We start from the raw sequence: 20,838 nt of genomic DNA, 5'->3' as shown, positions 1-20,838 counted from the left end.
GAGGTGCGAGAGAGAGAGATAGGTAAAAAGAATCCAGCAAATCAAGCTCACATTATGCTCGAGGAATGAATGCATTCAGGCACTGAAAGGTACATATGTGTAAGGTGTGGCACTACTCTTTGCCAATATTACACGCTCTTGTGCATCCCGTAAGCGTTACTATCCCAATAGCCTGCCATGTCACTGTTCCACCCTATAATTACTGACCTTGCATTCCTCTTCTTTCTCACTACTGCTCCTGGGCTGATCTTCTCTTCCCTCTGCCCGCCTGCAGCTGAGATATAACATTGGAATTTCTCACACACACACATACAGATGTACGCTCTTGCATTTGCTGCTACTGTGATTCTCCTTTGAAGTTTGTTTTCCTTTTTCCCATTTTTTTCGTCTTTACGGCTGCTGCCTTTTGTTTTTGGCTTTGCGAATGTCTTTCTTTCTTTTCTTTTTCGATGTGCCATAGCTGTAACTGCAACTGTGTGCGTGAGTGTGTCTGTGTGGTATTTTCTGTCCCCAACCAACTGTTGGAGCCACTAACTATCATGAAAACGTCGCATTCCAATCTCAAATCTCAGTGGGAGATACACACACACACAAAACGACAGAGCACTGGCTCTCTCTCTCTTTTGTTTTCGTTAAGTGAGGCTCTGGCAACGGTCTTCGTTCAGTTTGTGTTAACAATCAGTCCGCTCGTTAAGACTTTTAATTATTTAACAAAAATTATTGATTTAGTTCATGGGTAATGTTTAATTTGTCTAGCAGCTGTAGCAACAAGCGTGGCGTTTGTATATTCGTACTTGCGTGACGTACATAAACAACATTATAGGCATCTCTCCAGTGGAGGTTGTGCCACCTAAAAATTACATACCTTGCGCTCACAGGCACACATTTGACGAATCGATCAACACAGAGAGAGAGAGAGCAAACAAACCTATTATCTTCGTACCATGGTTTCATTCGAAATTTTGACGAAAGCTTCGTTCAGTTCGCTCGCAGCTCCACACTCGCCTGTGCGCACACTGATACAGCCAAAAGGTGCGCGCAGATACAGACACAGCGCTCGCTTGCCTGCCACAGCTCCAAGTGGAGTTCGGTTTTCGCCCCACGATCGGAGCAGAGCAGAAACAGAGTCGAGTCTCGAGAGTGCAGTGTGTGTTTCGCGTTTCGGTTACGATTTGCTTTGGGGAATTTGGGGAACGGAACTCGGACTCAGATTCGGATACGTTTACGGGTTTGAATTACAAGAGAAAAGCTTCTGCTACCGATTTTTGTTGGTGTGTGTAACGTGTGTGTTGTTTTCGAAAATTCCAGACATCGCGCGGACACGACTCAATCAAATCGTATACAATACAATCCACTACACTACAATCCTACAATACAATCCCCACAATCCAATAAAATCCAATCCAAAAGTTGGCGCTGGTCAAAATCGAGCCCCAGCAACAGCAACAGCAGCAGCAACAGCACAACCAAGCAAACGGCATTCTTTCGCGCAACAACAACAAAAACGTAACCGACTTGAGCGAGAGAGCTGACGCTCTTTTTCCCACTCTCTCTCACACTGCTTGCCAGTTTGTGTGAGTGTTCGGAGCGCTCGCGCGTGTGTGTATGTGAATTTTGATTAAAACGTAGTGTGCTCGTGCTCCCCCTCTCTCCCTCTCTCTCTCTTCGGCGCCCACAAGTGCGGCCTGGAATGCGTTGACTGCGCAGTCGCAGCGCGCGATTTGAAGAGGTCAGGCAGCCAGCAGCAGCAGCAACAGCAGCAACAAAACAAAACCAGCAACAACAGAAGCAGCAGCAAAAGCAAAAATAAAACACAGTTTGGTGGCATTTGGAAAAAAAACGCAAAAGTGTGAACAAATCAGTGAAGAAAAGTATAAGAAGAAGCAGCTGGCAGCTGGAGAAAGAGTCGAAGAAAGCAAAAGATAAAACTTAAACTCTCAATTTTTGTGGATTACGCGGCACCGGAGCAGAGGAAAAACAGCAACAAATAACAGCAGAGAAACTACAACGAACAAAAACCAGAGACAATATGCCGACAACAACTGCAGCGGCGAACGTTGTCATCGGCAGTGCATAAGGTAAGACAGGGAAAACGATAGAAACAAAGCAGCAGTGATGGGAGAGGGGTAGAAACAGTTATAGCGGGTCATAGGAGGGAGGAAGGAATAAGAAATCTGTCACCGTCAAAGAGATGGAGGATAAAGAATTACTTCTTGAATAACGGCATATTGCGACAGGGTGGACCAAGGGTCTGGGTCTCTCCCGCATGTGGGCTCATTCTCTGGAATTTTAATGACTCGACCCACTCATAAAGCAAACAAAACAAAATTTCTTATCTGCCCAGCCCCAAGTAACGAAATGAACCATAAAATCGCCAACGTCCAACCGACGATTGCCAAACTGTTGTTGTTGTTGTCATTTCTGTTCTTTCTCTTAACTTCGCATTGTGCAATTAACCCATTTCGTACCCCAAATATCAGATATCGCTCAGGGTTTGGGTTTTGAATTTTGATCCGCCCCATAACTGGGGGCACAAGGAAATTGGCAAAGAATTTGAAGAATTGAAAGAGGAAGGAAATTTTGTGTGGAATTAGTGCTATCAGACGATATTAGATGTGGGTTAGATATGGGAGTAAGTATAGAGGGAGTACAGGAATTAGACATTCCAATTTGTATAGGAAATTTCCTGTTGAATGCATAGTAGCTCCTATAAAGAGTAGAAGTAGAAGGTTAATAGCCCTGCTTATCGACCTGGCTGGACACTGTTGATTGAGTGGAAACTGATCGACAGCGGAACTGAACAACTGAGATTAGGTGGAAAATTGTAGCTTCAATCTCGGAACTCTGTCTCCAGGTGTTGTATAGCATAGAGCGACCAGTGCCAGCGCCAGCAGGAACCAGAAATCAGAGTTTTGTAAACAAATGATCGGTAATCCGTAATCCGTAATCCGTAATCCGTTTTTCCGTTCAGACTTCTCCAATGAAAAGATAAGCAAATGGCACATGGGTGAGGGGGGCAAATACACGCTAAGCGGTTGGGCGGTAAGCGGTTAATCGTTAAACGATTCTACCACCAAAACTGATATGAGTAACTGTATATCAATATGTAGCTGTAGCTGTGTCTGTACATGTGTTTCGTACCTATCTGTGGGATTGTCACTGCACTGTTGTTGTCATTGTTTTGTGGTTTCCGATTGAGTCTAGCACGCTGAGACATCTCCATCTCGTATCTCTATATCTTGCCATCACACTTGACCTCAGGCAATGGGCATTGCATTGAAATCGACAGCAGTGACAGCCAAGCAAAATCATACTTGAAATAATAATAATAATAATTTCGTAAACCGAAATTCCTTCACGCACTCAATATGCGTATGTACAAAAAGTTTCTGTTTGTTTTTGTTGTTTTTCAAACAATTCAAGCAATTAAAATGTACAACAAATTAAACAAATTTTGAATGACAATCGGTGTCGAGTTGCCGAGTCGAGGCTGAAAGAGACCCAATCGCAATAGTTTTGGCTTAGCCGCCCCCTCTAAGCTGATTAGATTAGAGCAAAGATCGACTGCTAGATGACCTGTAGAAGGCGAGTGAAATTGGGAAACACAGAAGGAGAATCAATTGGATTTAATGGCATATTTTTAGCGACTCATGAGCATTAAATTTAATTCAGAATGCTTTAATTAAGTATTTTATATCAGTATATTGACTCAGTCATTAACTTTATGTTCCTAAAACAAAGGTTTTGTTTTCCGAACAAGTTTTGTAAGCAACAAATGAGAAACGCGTAATGCGGCAGAGCTCCTCTGCTCAAAATATAAACTGAGGATTGGTCCAGTTTTTTAAGAATTTTCGCATCATCACACGAAAGATCTCATGACACTCCCCTACTAATCCCTATAGCCTATGCACCCCTTCCTAGACCTCTCTGTTTTCCCAGGGTATGAGCATAGTTTCGCACGCCTACCATTTGGCATGCGGCACACGTTGCCGTGTGCTGCTGCCTGCTCCAAGTGCTTGCCTGGTGGGCTCTGCTCTCATTGCGGAGGCCATCGCCATCGCTCTATCGCTCTATCGCTCTATCGCCTCCAAGCTCCAACTCCACCTGCGTTAGGTGTGCCTGTGCCTTCATGTCTACATGTATCTGCCTCGCAGAGACGTGTGCGCTGTTTTCTTTGGCCCAGAGCTCTTCACTTCGCTTGTCTTCCCTTCGTCTGTCTGTCTCTCTAAATGTCTGCCACTTGCTCATCATCATTATAGTCATGATCATGATGAGCGGCAGACTTATCGCATTGGGGGACATTTCGCGCATTTCAAAGACACACCAAAATGTATCTGTGTGTGTGTGTCTTTGGGCCATAACTGGCACAACAAGTGGAATTTTTGGCCGGAATTTGCCGCTGTTTGGCTTTGGCTTTGGCTCTTTCAAAGTTTCTTTGGCGGCGACTGCCGCTCTTCGTTTTCTCCATGTTTTTTCTGTCGATTTTGTCCGTTTTGTTTGGCAAGAAGACGCCGAAGTATTTGCGCGATTTGATGGCTCATAATCGCAGGCATAATAAAAGCCAGCTTTAACGTCCAAAGCCAACGTCTAAAACCTCAAAGCCTCAAAGCCCCAAAAGCCTCATTTGCCAGAGCCACACCCCTGGCGTGGAATGACACTTGTGGGTCGCGATGACGCGCATCCGCTGGCACTGGACTGCGATCAGCGTGTGAAAATGCCACCAAACTAAGGCAAACATTCACGGGAACGAAGCAACTGAACTATTTTACTGACGCCAGTTCTATGCCGTTCAATCGTCGGCTCTATCGGTAATTAAAAAAAACAGCCCAGACGCACGTAGAACCCGCTTTGGATCCCAGAGTTCGCTTACAGTTCAGTCCAGTGCGATCCGGTCCGGTCTGTCTGGCGGACTCATGAGCAAAATATTCCACGTCAAAAGTTACCGCTCGTCGTCATTCATTAGCTGCCGCAGAGAACTGCGAGAGAGAGAGAGACACCGGGAGTTCCAAACACTTTCAATAGAATTCGAATCCAGTTTAAGAGTTCCACTCCGGGTGCTGGAGCACTCTGTTCAGCTGTGCCTTGCTCTACTCTGGCATCTGTGTGAGAGGAGTGCCATGAGAACTGCCTCTATTGGGAACTATGCCTATTGGCACAGCTAGAGATAGAGATATAGATTGGATGGAAAGATCAGTGTAGATCAATTGGATCACGAACGAAAGATCTGTTATGTGAATTCTGTTTTATCAGGGAAATATTCTCACACTTTCTGTAGAAGAGAAATAATTCACATAATTTATTTATCATCTGTGGGATGTTCCTTGAACAGTGTTCCTTTCGTTCCTACGCTCCTTAAAGATCATCGATAAGCTATTCCATAAACTGTTGATCACGAATCATCATTCGAAGATCATTTAAAACACGCTCCTCAAGAGCCTCCGTTTATCGGCCAGATCTGCCATTGGAATCTACTATTTTTCTTCATTTATTCCACACATATTTTATTGTCGTCGCATTCCTTTGCCTTCGCTCGACTTTACGATCGTTTATTTTCAGTTGTTTATTGATCAGATCGCGCGAAATGGTTTTTTGTTGCTGTTGTTGCTGCACGATCCTCTAATACTGTGATCGTGTGATCATATCTAAGATCTTTATTGGTAACATCTCTCGTATCGAGTGGCATTCCATACTGTGCAGATTTTTACGATCATTTACACTCGAATGTTTATGGATCTGCGGGGCAGTGGCTTTCGCAGTGGCACTGGGCATTCCGCAATGAAATCCATATGGATATTTGCTGTTTCCGATTCAGCATTTCAATGAACAAACAAAAAAAAGGGGAGCGGTGGTGCAGTGGAGCGGGGCACAGACTGCACATGCGGTTAAATCGTTTATATCGTAGGGCCCTCGGCCCGTGCTCTTCGATCTCCGATCTCTGATCGAATGTTCGTTTGACTTGGGGACACAAAACACACACACACACACGGACAGAGACAGAGACAGAGCATGAGCTCAGTGCATTGGCATGCAATGCAAACGCTGGTGGCTCTCAAGGGGGGTGGGGACTTGTGCTGTCGCTGCACAACGTGGCGTATGCGCAATGTCTCTCTTTGTCTCTTTTGCTCTTTTTGCTCTTTGGGTTTTAGCTGTGACAAGCAGAAAAATCATTTATTTCGCTGCCTGGCGCCAAGAGACCTCCACACACACATTTCGCAGCAGAGCCCGTGGGATATTTATTGCTCTCTCGCTCTCTCTCTCTCTCGGTCTCTGCATTCCACAAGTGTACCCGTACCCCTACCGCTTTTCAGACACTTTATCATCTGGGTTTTTGGTATTTATTGCCATTTGCTAATTGCTGATTAGCGCCCTCCCTCTCTCTCTGTCTCTGTGTCTTTCTATCGCTCCAGTTGGCTTCTTCGCTTCTTTTTGCCGCATTTTTTAATTGCCCCACAAACGCCTGATAGGCCCCCCTGCCGCCATCTCCCGTGTTGACTTTAATAATTAGCAACAAACGTCTTTTTTTCTGTGCCTCTCCTTGCCGCTCTCATTAGCCATTGGAATGCGGATAATTTGTTGCTATGATTGAAATTGTTAAATGCTTTTAATTTGTTTGCATTTTAAATTAAGAAAACACGTTGCCAGCCGCTGCTTTGCCGGCTGGTGGAGACTACTGACTCATCCTCAGCCAACCAGATCGCCTACTGCTCAATGATTGTTGAGTGAGGCAGTGTCGATCTTGAGGGGGACTCATTGCCTTTTGGATTATATAATTGGGGAATCTCGGGGTGGCAAGGGGAATCGTCTTGGGTTTGAAATATTCCACGACAAGTTCCCATTGATTGATGCCAACGATCGGTCATGGCAATCAATGCTGTGATCCACTGGCAAACACTTCCGGAGAAATCTCTCTGCAATCTCTTTTGTTGCTGTTTAATCGATCTTTCTCATTAGAGTTCATTTCCTGAAGAATTCCCTGAGGCGCATTCCTCTAATTAGACAAAGAAAAGATACAGAAATAAATAGATAAGGGGAAGATTCGTTTTTGGATTAACTACGATCATTTTTGTTGCTTGGAAGATCACTTCTATGATCATTTAGTAAACCAAAGTCTGAGGATCACTTAATATTATCACTACTTAAAGAAGCTTACTAATTGCAGTTGAAAGATCACTTCCACGATCATCAGCATTAATTTCTCTTGCTTATAAAATCACTCACTCACTTCCCACGTTTCTATGCACATCTTTATTCATTTTTTTAGCAGAGTAAACAATCTTTTGCTTATATGATCACTCACTCACTACGAGTAGTAGCTCCCAGTGATCGCATAATAATAAACTCCTTTAGTGGCTTACTTTTTGTTGTCTCTCCCATAAATTCCTCAGTAATAAGTCAATCTCGCCGCAGCATATTAGAGATCTGGAATTTCAATTCTCGTTTCGTAATCAGCCATAAAGCCACCCGAGTCAGAGCCAGTTCTGTGGACCGCTCATGGAAATCGGCTTAAGATATAATTGCTTTTCAAGAGCTCTGCTTTGTGTTTTGTTTTTTATTTTTCGTTGGTATTTTCGTTGGGTAGGAGGGAGGTATTGGTTCGTATCGGATTTGTATTCCCAGTGGAATATTCTCTTTTGGTTTCTAATTTATGTCAAATGCAGGCTTTGATTGATGATCGTTTTTGGAATGGAATGGAAACGGAGGTAGATGTTGGATGCCGATGCCGATGCCGATCATACATTTATGGAAGTCAGGGCGGTTCTCTGTCTGTCTGTCTGTCTCTCGGCGTCTCTCTCTCTCCCGACTCTGAATAAATTTATGGAACATTTGAAATTTATTAGACACAGAAAATGCGCCAATATTGAAATTTATGCGTCGCTCTCTGTGTCTCTCTCTCTCTCCCTCTCTGCGCCACACAAAAAATGTTTTGGTAGAAAGAAACTAAAGTGTCTCTGGCTCTGGCTCTGTCTCTGGCGTCTCGCTACAAAGTAAAAAAAAGTTGATTTGATTCGATTTGATTTTAATTTATGCATAAAATACTTTTCTTTCATCACGAGGCCAGTTTTTCGGTCGCTCCATGGAACTTTCTTTAACTGAATTTTAATAATTTTATGCGCAACGCATCTTGGGGGGAAGGCATGGATTGGGGTGTTGTTTGAGAGAGAGAGAGAGAGAGAGAGGAGCTGTGGCTGCCACGCACGCACTGGCCACCGCTCGCTAATCAAGTTTGTCGCCTAAGTCTTTCGTTATTGATTGGTGAAATTGTTCGGCAGTCAAAGAGCGGCACCGGGCGCCGTGCATCGTCTTCGAACGTCTCCAGCGACTGGGGCGGCTCCAGCGTCCTCCATTTTGGCCCCGAAAGAATGCCTTATAAAACATCCAAGCACCTAAGCTGATCTGATCGCTATTTGATGGTAGATTTATCTATGAAATGCCTTTGCTGCCGCATTTCTAGCGATTAGTTCTGCCACAAAATTTGTAGAGAGAGAGAGAGAGAGATTTTTCACGATTCGTATCGCATAAATGGTATTTAGTGCAAGGAGAAGTAAAATGGAAGATATATTGGTTAAGATTATACAAGATTATAGAATGCATATGTGTATATTCGGGTTGAAAGGGGGCCGAAAGGCTGCTCTGTCGTAGTGGGAAATTCGAGATTGGAATTTATTTAATTAAAAAAGAAAATACTCAGGGAGAGGTTCCATTAAATAGCTCTTAGATTTGAGTAGTAGAATCTTACAGTCTTTTCATACCAAACATTGAGACTATTTGCTCTACAAGTTGCTTAAATATTATCGAAATATAGTTAGCTCCTTTCAGCTTTGTCTCATAGTTTTACACATTGAAACCCAATTATTGCTGCCTAAAATTCACAGAAAGCAACCCAAAAATATACAATAAAATGCTCCAATCTCTCTCTAATTTCTCCATTTATTTTTTACCTCCAGCAAACGTATTTCGAACGTGCGCGCTGTATACGGAAAATGATGCAGCATGCGAGCATTTTGCACCGTCAGCGCGCCCCTGGAAGTATGCGCGTCCTCAGCCGAGCAACTGTCACCAGGCTCGCGATTCCTGGCCCTGAGGTGAGTTCCCGCACAAAACCATAAATCTAACATAAATAAATATGCATTTTTCTTGCAGACTTCTGGGGCAACAGCAGCAGCCGAAAACCCTGTACTTCCTAGTCGATGCCAAGAGCCGTGTACGAGAGGTCTACACGCAGACATGTCTGCACTTTGCCACGCAGGGTATGCTCGATACCGAACTCTTCGGTCTGGCAGTGCTCATAGGTGAGTTCCATATACATTTGCTATAGATTGGAGGGGGCTGGACTGGGATGGGTAGTTGGAGTTTAGAGTAGCCAAATGCCAGGCGATAAGGCATGAAAAATACAACTAATAAACATAAACCAGTCTTTCTTTTTTAAAAGCTGCTCATCATCATCATCGTCGTCATCGTCGTCAGCTTCTAGGCCCAGTCTTTAGTTCTTTAGATCTGCTGCAGTCTTCATTCCTCACTTCTGCAGAGATCTGGAGTGTAGAACGGAGAGCAGTGCCTGCTGCTGCTGCTCCTTTCGATCTGCCAAAACACATAAAAATACCAACACAACAGAGCAACAACAAACAACAGCAACAACAACAGCAACAACAACAGCAACAAAAAATGGCACATAAAAACGAACAAAAAGGCCAGAAAGAAGGAACGCGTCGCCTTCATGGCGAACAAACAATTTCAGAGCCAAAAGCAGGAACAACCACGGGAGATACAGGGATACCGGGAGGTACTTCGGGGAGGCTGGCACCACGGTGGGGAGGGGGGAACAGACACAAGACGCGTGTTCAGTAATTCAGGTAGCCGTCGCGCGTTGCATTAACACAAACGAATCGAACGACAGGCAGCGGCAGCGGCAGCAGCAGCAGCATGCGGCATGGGGCATGGGGAAAAGGCAGCTTTGAGGTTGGAGGATGGAGAACCAGAGCCAAAGCCTGGTCTGGTCCGCAGAGGCTGAGGAGCATAGCAGGGCAGCGCAGACAACGTCTTTGGCATTGGACCAACCGCTGCCCGCTGCCTCCTCTCCTTCCTCCATGCGTTCGCCAAAGAGCGAAGAGCAAAACGAGTAAGGAGGAGAGAAGTTCCTTTTGATTTGAGCAAAAGTCGAATGGGCAAATGCTCTCAAAAAAGAAGATAAAGATGGGAGTTACAAGAGGCAAAGATTAGAAGTTGGGAAGCTGAAAAATGTTTTAAAAAGAGGAGAAAGAAAAGTTTTTCACATCATTTCTTCTGCCCTAAAATCAGCGAAAACTTTCCTTAAATTCTTCAAAATTTCTTGCCACATTTTTCGTACAAATCTTACCAATATTTCCACATACCCTTTCGTTTCCTTTTGGTTAGAGCAAAGCCCCAAGAACACAACACGTAAATTTTCGAATCTGGTTGGCATCAATTTCGTGGCAAGAGGCACATAAGAAGCGAAGGAGAGAGGCAGAGAGAGAAGAGCTAGCAGGGGAAGTTGCCTCAACATCTTCAGCAAAGAATTTGGTATGCAGTTTGAAGTTGGAGTCGCTGCTGGAGCTGAAGCTGCAACTTGGAGCAGGGGTTGGCTGGGGTATAGAGGATGGGCATGCCAACGTCCTCGTCTTTGCAGGAGAAGAAGCAGCAGCGAAAGATGTGGCAGAAGAACAGGCGGAAGAGGCAGCAGCAGCAGCAGCAGCAGCAGAACAGCAACAGGCAGGAGAAGGAGGAGAAGCAGAAGCAGAAGGAGGAATGAAGAACCAGCGGAGGATTCCTCTGGCTCAACTATGAAATTGGCAGTTTGCATTCTGCATTCTGCATCCCAGTATCCAAGTGTGTGTGTTTTGCCAAGGATTCCTGCTCATGTGTGTGTGTGTAGCTGTATCTGTGAGTGGTATGCGGTTGGAGCTTGCTTCCTCCGTCCACCATTTCACGCCGCGCGCTCTCTCAAGACAGAGAGTGAGAGAGAGAGGCATAGCTATTGCTTCCTCTCTCTCTCTCTCTCTCTCTGGAATAGATAGCCCCGTGGAATGTCAGTTCTTCTTCGTTCGCTTCTTGAGTCTTTCGTTTAGTTGCTGTTCTTCTTTTTTTGGCCCAGACCCTTTTTGGTGTACCCAGAAGGGGTTGGGGGGGTTTAGACCGAGAAATGAATTTCAATTTTATGGCCACGGCAACGTCAATAAATTTCATCTTTATGCAAATTTCCGCTCCTTCATTGGATGGCTCTTTAAGTGGCAGGCAGAGGCAGCAGCAGCAGCAGCAGCAGCATCCGATGGCAATTTGGCAACATTGTCATTCAGCAGAGGACAGACTCGGACTCCTCCTGCTACTCCACTCTCCATCCTCCCGTTTGGTGTTATTTTTAGGCTGTCGCATTGCCTGGATTCCGTCGCGGCCGCTGCCGCATTCCATGATGTCCGGTGCCCAGCCCTGCCCCCAGCCTCAGCCTCAGCCGCAACCTTTTCGCTGTTGCTGCTCCTCCTCTGCTTTTCTGGTGGTGACTCTGTAATCTGTAGACCAACATTTTCTTTTCCATTTAATGTTAATGGCTCATAATCATTATTATATGGCGTTGGGGCTTGTTCGTCTTCGTCTTCGTCTGCTGCATCTTTGTTGGCTGTGATGTGATGGACGCTGGCGACTCGCGGCCTTGCCTCAACCTCAACCTCAGCCTCAGCATGCCCCCTGCCCCCGTCGCTGTCCCTCTGCCACAGCTGCCTCTCCGCCTCCTTCTGCTGCTGCTGCTGCTCCTCCTCCTCCTCCTGCTCTTCTCGGGCTGCGTGCATCTGATAACATCGGAAATTAAAATTCTTTTGGTTTTATGTTATTTTTTTCATTCGTTCTTTCGTTTCGTTCTCTCTTTTTTTCTGCCTCTTTCCTTTAGCCTGTTTTTCGATACACACACACACACGCACGCACACATTTATCTTTTGAGGACATACCCTGTCGAGTGTAGGGTGTATTAGACCCTAGAACTCTTTTGGGAAGGGAAGGTTTTTTAAAGACAGATTTTTAGTCCACTGTTGATCTATAGAACATCTTTTACTTCAGTAGACATTATTTATAGCACTATAGGTACCCTATAGCCATAAGGCTACCTTGTTAAATACTTCTTTTAATACGCTGCACTTATGTGGGATTTACTTGTTAATCTTCAAACGCTACAGCACCAGAAGCGTATAATTCAGTTACAGAATTTCATTCTTCACATTTTAAGTCTCAGGCAAAGTCTCAGTTCTATGTGTAACAGTGAGGTGTAAATCATCTGTTAGCATTGTTTTTGGACTTACATAAGTACAGAATATTTATGGTAAAATTGCAATAGCTAAATGCTATGCCCATTAAAGGTAAAGTTCTATAAGTTCCATGGATCTTTGATTTGTTAGATCATATTTCTATCACATTTCAGGGAGTTCCTAATCAGATTCTATAACTGATAAAAGAAATGCTTCTTATAGACTCGTTTTCTTAGACTTAATCACATTCTGTCCATCAAATAACACATGTAAAAGTAGCTCAGATGAATATTTTCTGCTTGCTCTAGAAGTAGTCTTCCTTGTCCCTTCGGTTCTTCCCTTACAGATCATCTCCCAGTCGACTCTGCCTCTCTCTACTGCTTACATTCTCTTCTCCTTCTCTTTCTCTCTCACTTTTTGGTTATTATGGGGGCCTACTCAAACGCTGAAACTTCAAGCTGAAAACCTTTTGGAAAATAAATCTGAATCTGAAGAATGCCAGGCAGCGGCAGCGGCAGGCAGCAAGGCAACAGGCACAGGGCCTTGGCATTGGCATTGGGCGCAGCTGTCTCTTGAGGTTCGACTTTGACTTCGGACCAGACCCAGAGCCAGAGCCAGAGCCCGAACCAAAGCAAACCTCAACGATCTGCTGTGGAATTCCTTTGGTTGATGAGCCTCTGCTGCTGGCTGCTGCCACTGCTGCTTGCTGCCTGCCCCTTCTGCTACATCGAGGCTGTAATTTGTGTTGCATGTGTTTCAAATTGAAGATTTATTTCGTTGCCCCTACCCCTGCCCCTGCCACAAGTCTCTGTCTCTCTGTCTGTGGTGTGTGCGTGCGTGTTAATTGTGAGCGCTGTGGAATGCGATGGAAAATATGTTAATTATTAGGTTTTTGCCGCTGGCAACCAACGCTTGACCAAAAAGGGTGGCAGCTCTCAGGCAAGCAACCGAGATTGCGTGAGGATACAACCAGTGGCTGGCTGGCTACCTTCACACCTGTGAGATTCAGGGGAGAAGAAATAGACTCCAATAAGCCTGTGAGAAGCTAGCCAGAAGTCTCCCTAGCAGCATCCAAGAAGTCGACAAAAAGCCTCTCTAGGAGGCTCCAAGAAACGTCTTTAGAAGTCTCCTTAGCAGCCACCAAGAAACATCTCAAGAAGCCGGCAAGAAGCCTCCCTAGAAGCCTCCAAGAAACCTTCTTAGAATCCTCCCTAGAATCCCCAGCAGTTGCCTCCTAGAGACCCTCCAAAAACTGAAGCCAGAGTGAAATTTGAATGCGAAAAGAAATCGGTTCGAGACTCCGGGGACTCTGGCTGGGACTTGCTTGGGTTTCAGCTGCCAGTCGCTGCTGCTGCTGCCGCTTACCTGTCTTTCTACCTGTTTTTTTTCTCCTGCTCTCGTGGTTTTTTTTCTGCTTTTTTTTCGTTGCTGCGTTTTGGGCTTGGTATGCAGCAGCCACTCCACTCCACTCGCTCGCTCTCTCGCTGCTGGCACTGACTCTACTCTACTCCCAACTTGAATTTGTAGCTGCCTCTCGAGCCAACACAACTGCTCCCTCCCCTCCACTGCCAGCAGCTCCCAATCTTTTCAGCTACAACTCCACGAAGACATCGTCATTGATAGGCACTTATTCGGCCGCTTCGCTGATGATTATTATGATATTGTTGCTGGCTGCTGGCTGCTGGCTGCTGCTTCCATTCCATGGCATGCCACTCCAGCAGCACCGCTGACTGCCTGCCTGCCTGCCTCCTCCTCTGGTTTCTGCTGCTGCTGCTGCCTCTTTTCATAATTATTATTTTCCATCTTGCTGTGGCTGCTGCTCTTCATTTCGTATGCAGGAATTCCAATTTTTCGTTCGATGAAGTGTGTGTTGATTTTGTTACTGGATTGGAGGCTGCCTGCTGCCTGCCTGTTGCCTGCCCTTGGGGCCCATACCCTTACTCTCCACTGACAGCCTGACGTGTCGTCATCATCATCATCTCTGCTCCATCTCCAACTCCAACTCTTGAGTCTCTCGCATCTTGAGTCCTACTCTTGTTGATGTCAATGGGCCTGCTTGTTTATTGCCTGACAAACTGACACAAGTCTCGGGATCTCTCTCTCTCTCTCTCTCTCTCTCTCTCTCTCTCTCTCTCCCTTGCTCTCTGAGCCAAAAGTTCATTTAAAATTTTGATTAGCGACCTTGGCAGGTTCGCGCCAAAAATGTTCCTTAACCGCTTCCAAAACCGCGGGATTGCTGGGGGAACTGGCATCACTGATCTTCATTGAGGGGCACTTCCTGCTACCTTCCTTTCCTGCTTTCTTATCGGGGGAAAAAAGGAACTGGGAAACTGGTCTGGGCACTATCGGAAGTTCTCCATTTTACATGTACATTGATTAGTAGTTTTATGCGAACTTCCTTCTGCCACTCTTCGTTTGAGGAGCGCATAGATTGAGGCGATGAGTGCCCAACGAATTGTACTTCCTTTGCTCATGGAAAACACGACATCTCGTAGAGAACTTTGTAGATTGGATGGATCTTTATGGGTATAAGCAAAAGACTTCGCTATAAAAATTAGAATGAGAACTCGACTGCGTTTGTCTACTCGTGTAAGACTTGATTGCTCTTTACTGATGAGTATCCATGTTTTGCTCTCTGTAGGGAAATTTAAATCAAATGTAAATTACTCCTTTATCTGTTTCGTTGTGGAATTAAGTGATCATCAATAGCATTTAATAGTTTCTTAAGATTTCTCAAGGAAATCTCTAGTTAAACTACTTATTTCCATTTTATATTAAATTGTACCTTTAGGGAAAAGCAGTAATCATTTCATTAACGATCATAGTTGCTCCTCGAATATACCATTTGGGTAGGGACTGCAGTGAATTAACGATCTTCTCTTATAATATCGAACAATCGTCTCTCCACATTGAAAAGATTGTCTTGAGTTTCTTTTACCACTCGGCAGGGTTCTTTGTCGTCCACTTATGAATATTTCTTTTATTCGGAAACAATAATTATTGATTTTATTCAATATTGATAGAAGTTTTTTCAGAAAAACCTTTTAGATCATTTAAGTTTCATTTTACATCTTGATAAGTGTTTAAGTAGAAATTGACTGCCGTTTCTCTCAATTTTTATTAGGTTCTCACTTTTTTCTTATGGCTTTTAATGATCTTCACTTGTACTTTATTCTCTACTAAACCATCTTCTACCCTTTGTAATTCGCTTCTTGCAGATGGCGAGTACATGTTCGCAGATCCCGAGAGCAAGCTCTCCAAATACGGACCCAAGAGCTGGCGTTCCTCGCACACCCACGTGAGTCCTACCTCCACAACAAAAACCAATACAATCCCTGACTAATCTTCAAATTTTCCTCAATAGGGTTTGGATGCCAATGGACGGCCCCTCCTGGAGCTACACTTTCGTGTGCAGTTCTACATCGAGAGTCCGTTCATGCTGAAAGATGAGACATCGCGGCACAACTACTACCTGCAGCTGCGGCACAACATCCTGCAGCGGGAGCAGCTGCCCAGGGAGCATGCCGAGCAGGCGCTGGTCTTCCTAGCCGGCCTTGCGCTGCAGGCGGACCTAGGCGATGCGCCACCAGCACCAGCACCAAGCCAAACCCCCAGCCAAACCCACAGCCAATCCACCAGCCATTCCCAGACAGCCACCAAGGAGGATTCCAGCGAGGAGGCCACATCTTCGAGGGCCGCCTCCACAACGATGACGCTGCCGAAGATCAGCAAGCGGCTGAGCAGCGCCAACGAGCGAATGTTGCGACTGTCCACGTATGTGGCGTCCTCCTCCAAGCGGGAGTCGCTGCCACTGCCGCCGCTTCCACCCGTACCGCCACTGCCCCTGTCCGGCACGGACTACTTCCGCATCGAGGACTATCTGCCCAGCAATCTGCACACACCCTGGGCGAGGAGTGCGCTGAGGGCATGCCATAGGGAGCACCTCGGCATGGCTGCAGCGGAGGCGGAGCTGCTGTACATTCAGCAGGCGTGCAGCCTCCACGAGACCATCAATGCGCACACATTCCGCATGCGGCTGGCCAAGAGCGAACAGGGTGCAGGCAGCTCCTGGTTTGTGGTCTATGCCAAAGGCATTAAGATACTTGGCGGAGCAGAGGGAGCAACAGCAGAGGCCGGCAGCTCCACCACCACCACGACGACGACGACGACGACCTTCCTGTGGCCCAACATAACGAAACTTTCGTTTGAGCGCAAGAAGTTCGAGATTCGCTCGGGCGAGAGTCGCATCACGCTGTATGCCGCCTCCGATGAGAAGAACAAGCTGCTGCTGACGCTCTGCAAGGACACGCATCAGTGGAGCATGAAGCTGGCGGCACGCCTGAAGGATGCCCACAAGCGGGAGGAGGAGGAGGCAGAGTCCAATCGCTTGCACGCGAGTTACGCCTGTTCGCGGAGTCTCCTGCTGCCGTACAAGAGCAAGAATGAGCAGCGCATCTCGGTGATATCCAGCACCAGCTCGAACACCACCTCGGGCATTGTCAGCGATCGCGTGCACTCGGAGGATGAGCTGGAAATTATGATCAACACTCCACCAGCTCCACTGGCAGCACCCTCCACGGAGAGCCTGGCGCTGGCGCATCTCCTCGACAGACCCAGCGTCAGCAGACAAACCTCTTCGGTGGGGCAAATGTCGCTCAAAGATCTGGAGGAGCAGCTGGCAGCGTTGAGCGTGCGTCCGCCGGACACCGCCTCCAATGGTGCCTCTGGCATCTCGGGCAGCAATTCCTCCTCTGGTCCGAGAACCTCTTTGGGCACGACGAATGCCAATGACTCCTCAACGGCCACGGATTCCCCCAGCTCGCAGCACAACATTGGCTCCCAGTGTTCGTCCACGTGCAGCACTGTGGTGGTGACATCGCCAGTGAGTGGAGAGACAGGCGCCGCAGCCAACAGCAGCAGCAGCATACCCGTGCACTCAACCTCCTCCAGCCTGGAGCTGGGCTTCAGCCACACGGCACAGAATTCCGCGTTGAGTGAGGCCAATCCCGAGGACTTTCCGGAGAGCGTGTCCGGCGCCTCAGGCGTGTACACACTCGCACATGGCGCACCGCCCACAGAGACCTCTGGCGTGTACACGATGCACAGCAGCGAGCTGACGGGGCAGTCCTCGGAGATGGCAGAGTCGGAGAAGAGTTCACACTACGGCATGTTCCAGCCCACAGAGATGGAGCACATGGAGATGGAGGATGGTGGACCCTCGGACCTCGTGGACGGTGGCAAGAAGCGCGCGGAGTTCAGGCTACGCTCCGATTCGAACATCAGCACGGGCAGCTCCTTCCGCGGCGATGGCAGCGATCCCACGGACAACAAGCACTCGCTGCTGTCCGCCGAGGAGCTGACCAACCTCATTGTGGGTCGTGGCACCTATCCCAGTCGCAAGACCGTGTCCAGCACGCTGCACTCCGACTGTGACTACGTGACGATGCCCATACCCCTGGAGACGCCCAGCGAGGCGGATGACCAGGAGCAGGAACTGCCGCCAGCACCGCCACCGCCGTACAGTGCGCGGCACGAGAAGACGGGTCTGTGTGGACCCCCAGTGGCGCCACCGCCAGTGCCACCCATGCCCAAGACGGTGCCGAAGCCCATTGTGGTGGCTCCAGCGCCCCCCAAGCCAGAGCCACGTGCGCCAAGTCCCAGTCCAGCGCCACCGCCGCCACCCACAGTGCCACCGCCAACGGTGACTTCACTGCGTCGTCGAGATCCACCGCCATATCCCAGCAGCAGCAAGCCGCGACCCACATCGCTCATCTCGGTGGCATCCTCCGCCAATCCAGCGCCCAGCACGGCGGGTTCCTTGAGCTCCCTCAAGTCCGAGGAGGTGACAGCGCGCTTCATTACGACGCGGCCGCAGATTAGCATCCTGAAGGCGCACACCAGCCTGCTGCCGGATGGGGCAAAGCCCAGCTATGCGGCGCCACATCACTGCTCCTCGGCCGCGTCCTCCAGTGGATCGGTGTGCAGTCATCAGCTGTCGCAGCAGTCGCTGCACAACTCCAACTACGCGGGCTCCGGCTCGCAGGCGTCGCTGCATCATCATCCACATGCGCATGCGCATCCACACCACAGGATGGTGGATCCACATCAGCACCATGCGCACCATCGACACTCGGGCTCGGCGGCCATTGGCATACCGATAGTTCCTTATGGCCTACACAAGAGCACAGCCTCGCTGCACCACCAGCAGGCGCCGCAGCAGGCGTGTGTGCTGTTGCCGGTGATCAAGCCGCGACAGTTTCTGCCACCGCCGCCACCGAGTCTGCCACGCCAGCCGCCGCCACCACCACCGCCAGCACATCATCCGCACCAGAATCCGCATGGGCATCCGCATGCACATCCCCATCTGACTGGACACCACTTGTACACGAGTCAGCTGGCGCGGAAGCAGCTGGAACTGTATCAGCAGCAGCTGTACAGCGATGTGGATTATGTCATCTATCCCATACAGGATCCGGCAGTCAGTCAGCAGGAGTACCTCGACTCCAAGCAGGGCTCACTGCTGGCAGCCATGGCCCAGGCACCACCGCCACCGCATCATCCGTATCTGGCCATGCAGGTGTCGCCTGCCATCTACCGCAGCACGCCCTACCTCCCACTGGCGCTGTCCACGCACTCGCGTTACGCCTCCACACAGAACCTGTCGGACACCTACGTACAGCTGCCTGGTGCAGCTTACTCCCCACTCTACTCACCCTCCATGGCCAGCCTGTGCTCGTCCTACGAGCCACCGCCGCCGCCACCGCTGCATCCAGCGGCCCTGGCAGCTGCCGCTGCGGCCAATGCGAACGCCAATGCCTCCTCGATGTTTGCACGATCACGATCAGACGATAATATTCTGAATTCGCTTGACTCGATGCCCAAGGGGAAGCGTTTGCCGCCGCCTCCACCGCCACCGTATGTGAACAGGCGCCTCAAGAAGCCACCCATGCCAGCGCCCAATGAGAAGCCGCCACCAAGTGAGTGAACCAAAGAGAAACCAAATGAATCCCTTGCTAATTCCTCTCTCTTTTTGCAGTTCCTTCAAAACCCAGTCCCAGCACGTGCATCCTACCGCCACGTAAGCCGCCCACGCTGAATCCCCACAATGCCAACAGTCCGCTGACCAAAACCTCCAGCGGTGCCCAGTGGGCAGGCGAGCGCCCGAGGCCCGATATGGGCGTCGGACTGAATCGCGCAGGCAATAGCATTCTGGCGCAACTGCAAGCCTCCATGGCAGCGCAGAGCCATGCACAGGCGCAGGCACAGGCCCAAGCCCAAGCACTGGACATTGCCTTGTTAAGGGAGAAGAGCAAACACTTGGATCTGCCACTCATTTCGGCGCTGTGCAACGATCGTTCGCTGCTGAAGCAGACCAAAGTGATGGTCAATCCGAAGAATGCCAACGAAGGTGGAGGAGCATCACCAGCTTCATCAACCTCCTCCTCCGCCGGCAATGCAAATGGAAATTCCAATTCCACGTCGCCCTATTCGGGCGGCGGTGGAACACTGAGCAAAACGAGAAAGAGCTCTGCGACGGTGGTTAGCCATCGGCATCCGCAGGATAAGCTGCCGCCGCTGCCCGTTCAGCAGTTGGCGGAGGCCAACAACTACGTCATGGATCCCGCAGTGCTGATGAAGCACCACAAGAGCTACAATTCGCAGACGTAAATAACGGAGAGAAGCGAAGAAACGTAGAGAAACGCAGAAATGGAACGGAACGGAATGGGAAACGAAGCGATGGCCAGACGACACTCTTCTCTCTAGTTCGATTTGCTGTTTGATGTGTTTGTGTATACATGTGTTTTTGTGCTGTGTGTGTGCGTGTGTGTGTTGCGGCATGGTACATGAGAATTTGCATAGATCGAGAGTCGAGTGTTTAACAGAGAGTTTAAGAGATCGATCACAGTGTTTCGGTGCGCAGGCAAAAGAATTCGGACACAAGAAAACACCCTAAAACAGCAGAACAGAAGCAGAACAGAAGCATAACAGTAACAGAGTAACAGCGTAAACCACTTAGCAGTGCAGCACCAACATAATCCACTTAACAGTGCAGTAACAAACCGCTTAACATTAACAGTAACAGCTTAACAGAATGTAACGCGACATAACGTAAGAACCTCAAGATCAACGCATTCAAATAACAGAACCCAGTCTAGTCACACGTAGAAGAGGGGACAGAGACAAAACCATACAGAGAATGACAAGAAAACAAAAACCAGAGAAGAGAGAGAGAGACGACCGAGAGAGTGAGAGCGAGAAGCACCACTATATTAACTATGAGAAACGAGAAACGGAAACAATACTCAAGTATAAAATACGACAACTACTTAATAAAATGCTTAATACATTATAGTCTTAGTAGCTGCAACTTAGGCCAGATGCGAATACTTTTACACTAACTAAACTACTTCCGCCCAAACAACTGTGATTTGATTTTTTTAACTTTAAACTTAACTACATTTTAAAAACTACTTTAGTCAGTCAACAACAAGAACAAAACAACAACATCGTATGCAACAAAACAAAAAAACTATGCAAATTTTTTAGTACGTAGAATCGCCCAACCTCACGACCCACCCCCACCCCACTC

The 20,838-nt window shown here is 48.0% G+C and overlaps 1 protein-coding gene across 2 annotated transcripts; it reads left to right on the top strand.

Annotated features, from left to right (window-relative positions):
* The first annotated feature begins 1,013 nt into the window (after positions 1 to 1,013).
* On the top strand, positions 1,014 to 20,777 carry LOC117902469 (protein expanded). Of its 2 annotated transcripts, XM_034813876.1 has the most exons (7): positions 1,014 to 2,078; positions 8,946 to 9,083; positions 9,142 to 9,290; positions 15,467 to 15,546; positions 15,613 to 18,322; positions 18,584 to 19,225; positions 19,285 to 20,777. In XM_034813876.1, the coding sequence occupies exons 2-7, from the start codon at positions 8,992 to 8,994 to the stop codon at positions 19,914 to 19,916; spliced, it is 4,305 nt and encodes a 1,434-aa protein (XP_034669767.1). In that variant the 5' UTR covers positions 1,014 to 2,078; positions 8,946 to 8,991; the 3' UTR covers positions 19,917 to 20,777. The 2 variants fall into 2 exon arrangements, with proteins under 2 accessions (XP_034669767.1, XP_034669766.1); XM_034813875.1 differs by having other exon boundaries at positions 15,613 to 19,225.
* Positions 20,778 to 20,838: the final 61 nt, after the last annotated feature.

Source organism: Drosophila subobscura, chromosome U, assembly GCF_008121235.1.
Source record: "Drosophila subobscura isolate 14011-0131.10 chromosome U, UCBerk_Dsub_1.0, whole genome shotgun sequence".
In the NCBI taxonomy this organism is placed as follows: Eukaryota; Metazoa; Arthropoda; class Insecta; order Diptera; family Drosophilidae; genus Drosophila; species Drosophila subobscura.
This window is presented reverse-complemented; position numbering and strand designations above follow the sequence as displayed.